The sequence below is a fragment of the Octopus bimaculoides genome, chromosome 6 (genome assembly GCF_001194135.2).
Source record: "Octopus bimaculoides isolate UCB-OBI-ISO-001 chromosome 6, ASM119413v2, whole genome shotgun sequence".
NCBI classification, from domain to species: Eukaryota; Metazoa; Mollusca; class Cephalopoda; order Octopoda; family Octopodidae; genus Octopus; species Octopus bimaculoides.
This window is the reverse complement of record NC_068986.1, coordinates 42,956,997-42,962,704: the sequence shown is the minus strand read 5'-3', so window position 1 is coordinate 42,962,704 and position 5,708 is coordinate 42,956,997. Positions and strand designations below refer to the sequence as shown.

General features: G+C 36.7%; 1 protein-coding gene across 1 annotated transcript in view; it reads right to left on the bottom strand.

Annotated features, from left to right (window-relative positions):
- Window positions 1-5,708, bottom strand: part of LOC106874031 (contactin) — a 164,816-nt gene that overhangs the window by 50,287 nt on the left and 108,821 nt on the right. Inside the window, exons 17-18 of the mRNA XM_052968460.1 lie at window positions 4,363-4,478; window positions 4,072-4,161 (exon numbers count right to left, since the gene is read on the bottom strand). Of these exons, the coding sequence (XP_052824420.1) occupies window positions 4,072-4,161; window positions 4,363-4,478 (206 nt within the window). The remainder of the gene's footprint in view (window positions 1-4,071; window positions 4,162-4,362; window positions 4,479-5,708) is intronic.

The window sequence follows — 5,708 nt, the reverse complement described above, 5'->3', positions numbered from 1 at the left end:
TATATATATATACATATACATATATATTAATTTATGTGCAGATTACACATGGAATTCTTATCTAAATCTAAACCACGTATCCGATCAATTGATCTTTCGATTATGAGTGTCAGCGGATTTAGCGAACTTTTAAAACATGACTACTCATACTCACTTCATTAACAATCACTTCCCTTCTGCTTGGAATCATGATTGCATAACCCATTAAGCGAAACTATGTTTAGGAAAAATAAGCCATGTTTACTCTATCATATTCTACTCTCATTTAACACAAGAATATATCTGACACTTGTATATTTCTATAGTAGTAGTAGTAGTAGTAGTAGTAGTACCATGGGAGCATTCGCTGAAACAGTGCGTTGCTACATCCACCATTTATTAGTGATTCCTTACTCCTAGAGGATGGACACCTTTGTACTACTCAGGCGACAACCCACCAACCCATGGATCTGTTTGTGTACTCGTTACTAATGAAGATTTTACTATGTCCGAGTGTAACACGTGCCTCAACCTCTTTTAGTCGCCCTTTACGACACGCAGAAGTTGGGTTTATTTTTTGACATGTCAGTGCCTCTACATATAGAAGAAAAAAAATACACTATGTGTGCATATAAGTACATATAAGTACACACATTACGTATATAAAACCAATATAAAGAAAACTTAAAACACTAATTAGAGTGCATAATGTATTAGAAAAGATATATAAAAATTAATGATTATATGAATGAATGCATGTACATAGGCACGCACAGGGAAACAGATACAGGCACAGACGCACACATACATATGCATATACGTACACTAGTATATCGTATATATTGATGTTTTCCATTCTCGGTGTAAGCATAAGCAGTTATCTGATTATATGAATACCATTGTTAAAGCACACGAAGAAAGTTCTGTTTTATGTTAGTTGACTCATTATCTTATTACTCTCCCTCATATTTTGTTTTAGAATTATAGATTTTTCATGATAATGATAATAAATTACTTTAGGTTTAGTATTTTCTTCTAAGAAGTACACACTTAATATTTTGTGTTACAACGTCGTGGTTTCTTCAATATCCTATGAGAAGGAATTTTTACATAAATGTCCTCTCTTACATCCTGTTTATGAAGAGTAACTAAAGCAATCTTAGAATTAACCCTTTTATAACGAGAAAGTTTTTCAGAAGATTCATACTTACATTTAGAATGCTATGATACAATCCATTTAACATATGAGTATGTAAATAACACTTAGTATTTGTAGTGTTCTGTACATTAAACTTTTTTTACATTGACTGTGGTATTATGTAAAGAGGTGTGTAAAATATGAATTTCTTGTCCACTCAACTCCACGGTGGAATTCTGTATAACTAGATAACCTCCATTTTAATGGATTTGGCTGCTTGTCTGTGCACAATCACTTTAAGGCTACCTCATGTAGTTGTAGTCTAGTTACAAGTGAGATAGATGGAAGGTTCGTTAGAGAACCAATAAAAATACCTTGCGGTGTTTAGTTGAGTTTTCATGCGCCTTCACACGTAGTTTCTAACAGAAATTTTTCTCCAAGAACAATTCATACAGCGATAATCTTTTAAATTCAAGTGTAGAGGGAGGTGTTAAAAATAGATATACGTATCTTTTTTCCTTATTATAGCGGCTTTATATGGGCCCTCTTACTACGTATATAATTAAATTAATGCCATTCTTATTTCACATGGTAGATTTAAAAGGACTGTTATGTTTCAAACCCAATTGAAATAAGCCACGATACTATCTTAGCGTATACATTTTAAGACATGGTATTCCTCTTGAAGTAGTATAACGAAAATCTTATTATAAAGTATAAGAAAATTATGTATCATAATAAATCCCTTTGAATATATTGGCACAACTCAGAACATGAAAACGGACGAAATACCGCTACGCATTTTGTCCTGCGTGCTAACGAATCTGTCAGCTCGCCACCTTTGGTATTTTTCTGCTACTCGACAATGCGAATTTCAATTCCAAACTCTTTCAGTTTTTTTAGGTAGCAGTTTGGGTGCCGTGACAAGTACATCAATTGCCACAGGAATAAATGCTATTTTAATCTTCCATATTCACTCCAGCTCTCAAGCTCGGTCCTGGTATTTCTCATTTTTATTCAATTCATTTGTTATCGACTCTATTATCATAGAGAATGGCAAAGTCTATGATCTTACACTGTTTCTTTATTTTGTTCTATATAATCATATCTGGTCTTACTTCAATAGCATAGTGAGTCATTATGGAGACGTCTCATACGATCTTGTATTTTTTATTCTCTATTATAGCCTCCGGTTCCTGCTCATATCACTTTCTTGTTATTTCGAAACCACACACTCGGCTGATGTCCCAATGCATTCGTTTACCTACACAATCATGTTCGCGTTTATACTTTTTTGTGCTAGCTTACTACACTTGCCCAAGAGGTGACTGGTGGTTTCTTTTCCTTCTCGACAATATTCTATGTTCTTTGCCTGACTGTGTTTTGTCGGTCTTTGCCTTTATTAGCTTCGTCTTGTGTTCCTGATCAGCTATACTCAGCGCTCCGATCTCTCGTTTCGGGTTTCGTTTTGTCGGCTTTAACCAGTATTGTTCTAACATCTTCAATTTATTGTATGACTGGGTCTTGCAATTTCATTTCTTTCCATCTGCCCGTTTTGTTGCATTTCCTACCGTTCTTGAATTCCCATACTTATTTCAGTTTCCTTTCAGGAATATCTAGCTTGAGGGAGTTTTCCTTCTTCGCCCCACGTTTTTGCTCTGTCAAGTCCATATTTGTTGCAAGGTGTCCAATGGACAATCCTTGCTATATTGTCATGACGTCTCTTATATTTTTTCTGGGCTAGTAGCGTACATTGACTGGTAATATGCCATAACGTTTCACCATTTTGTCTACAAATTCTGCATTTGTCACTTTCTGATGTGTTGTCCATACTGTAGTTGATGTAATTCGTTCATAGTGCTTGTTCTCGGGTAGCACAGATTAAATCCTCCGTTCCGGTTTTAAATCACTTTTAGACATCTATAGCCATTTTTTTCTCTGTCTGTCTTAGCTTCAACATTCCTATGAAAAGTCCATGCATTCTTTTCTTTATCCACCTATTTTCAGTTTCATTCATTCTCAAGTGTTCGTGCAGGGCACGTGCATATATCCTTGAATCTGTAGACAAATTTTTACACTTTAGGAAATGTAAGTCTACACCCTACTACCTTTTCCCTCTAGCTGCAAACTGTATATCTTATCTGGACAATATTGATGCAAATAAAGCAATCCTTCAAGGTAATATGTAGGCTTAACTTCCTAATTAAAGCTGAGAGTATATTGAAGACCTGTAGTCTCTGTGCTTACATATGTACGTATATTTATGTGTGTGAGTGTGTGTGCGCGCGCTTATGTGTGTATATGTGCCCTCGCGTGCGTGTGAATGGGTGTATGTGTGAGTGTGTGTAAAGCATAAAGTTAAGTAGTATGAAAGATGAATATAGATTTATTTAACCATGTGACTACCATCGGTTTACAGTTGTTTCGCAACATTTTTCTGTAATATTAGTTTCGGTATGCAAGAAACTATACTTACATATTTGCGTTAATATGTGTTCAGCGTTATACGATACAATTGTATGTTTACAAATTAATGCAAATAAAGTTAGTCATCAGATGGCCAAAATATCATGGTTGCATGAGCAGTTCACCTCACTTCGCATTAAACTTCTTTGTAATGGATTACTACGCGGACTGCTAGCCGAGTCCGTACGAAGAACTTACCGTGATAGGCTCAAGATACTCTGAGTCCATATTTTAAACTACTCTTTTATACACACAATATATGTGTATATGTATATGTGTGTGTATGCGTGTTTCATTTATATCTATATCTTTTATCTTTTACTTGTTTCAGTCTACCAAATCCATTCACAAGGCTTTGGTCGGTCCGAGGCTATAGTAGGAGACACTTGCCCAAGGTGCCAAGCAAAAGCACTGAAACCGGAATCATGTGGTGGAAAATCAAGCTTCTTACAACACCCCCACTTATGCATATTTATAGAGGTACCTACCTTTTTCCATCGAAGATATTTGTCACTCATTCGTCGCGAATACACATTGTAGCCTATTCCTTTGCCACCTTGTTCAGTGGGTAAGAGAGCCTGTAAAAGAAAAGTAGTTTGTCATTGCGGAATAGAAAATTTACCTTTTTGTTCTGCTTATACAGGGTGTTCAAAACGTCTCTCCGCAGTGAATTTCTTTCATCCTGCGCAAGCGCGACTGGGCTATCACTGTGTAGGCAGCCAGGTGTCAGCAATTGTCCCTCAGTCTTTGTGTACCCTTCAGCAGGTCGACATGCTAACCATTGAAGAACGTATGTTTTTAGTTGAATGGGTGTTTCGAGCTGGAAACAAATACACAGATACTGTGAAACAGAAGTTCAGTGAAACTTTTCCAAATACTGTTCCACATCGTGACACTGTGCAGGATTTGATAAGAAAATTTAGAAACATAGGCTCAGTGGAAGACGGAGCATGAAGCGGTAGGCCTACTGTTCTTTCAGACGAAACACCTTTCCAATATTTCAAATAAGCCTGTCAACGTCCTTACGCAAACTGTCAAACTGTCATAGGAAAGGGAAATCAGCCCAGGAAGAGCTCACACGACAGTAAAAAAGAAATTGAATTTCTTTCCATACAAAGTACTGGCCATACAAGAATTGAACACTACGGATCATGCTACAAGCTCCATTATTGTCATTTGTTCCAAACCTTTGTTGCCGAAAAGGCATAGAAGTGCCTGATAGGTGTTTTTACACCGATGAGGCTTGGTTTCATCTGTTGGGGCACATAAATTCGCAAAACACAAGGTTATGGAGCATTGAGAGTCCACACGCGAGGCATGAGCAACCTCTGCATCCCGAAAAAGTTAGAGTATGAATAGCAATTTCGAGAGAGCGTATTATGGGACCGATATGTTTTGAACACACCATCAACACCGAAAGATATTGCTTAAATATTGTCTATCCATTTGTAGGCCAACTCACTGAAAATAAAAATATTAGTGCATACTTTCAGCAAGATGGAGTTACAGCACATACTTCACGCATCACCATGACGCCACTTCAAGAATTTGTCGGTGAACGGATTATTTCGAAGGGACTTTGGTCACCAAGATCACCTGATTAACACCGCCAAACTTTTTTCTGGGGAGCACGTAAGGGATCAGTGTACAAGAATCGCCCGAAAACAATTGATGAGCTAAAAGACGCAAACGTAACCTTCACACGATCCATACCGCGTCAGGCTCTCCAAGGTCTATTTCAAAACATGTAGAAGAGTCAACTTATATATTGAAAATGAAGGACGACACTTTCAACACCACTTTTAAAGGTTTTTCAAGTGTTGTAAAGTCTAATATATTCTTTTGTAGTCTTATACCATCTTATAAATATTTATTTTGCAATAAAATACTTACTGCGGAGAGACTTTTTGAACACCCTGTACATATTGCAGAAATTTTATTCATGTTACCTGACAGATTGTTTAATATATTCTTGTATTTTTTATTCTTTTACTTGTTTCAGTCATTTGACTGCAGCCATGCTGGAGCACCACATTAAAAGGTTTTAGTCGGAGAAATCGACCCCAGGACTTATTCTTCCTAAGCCTAATACTTATTTTATTTGTCTCTTAGGGCCGAACCGCTA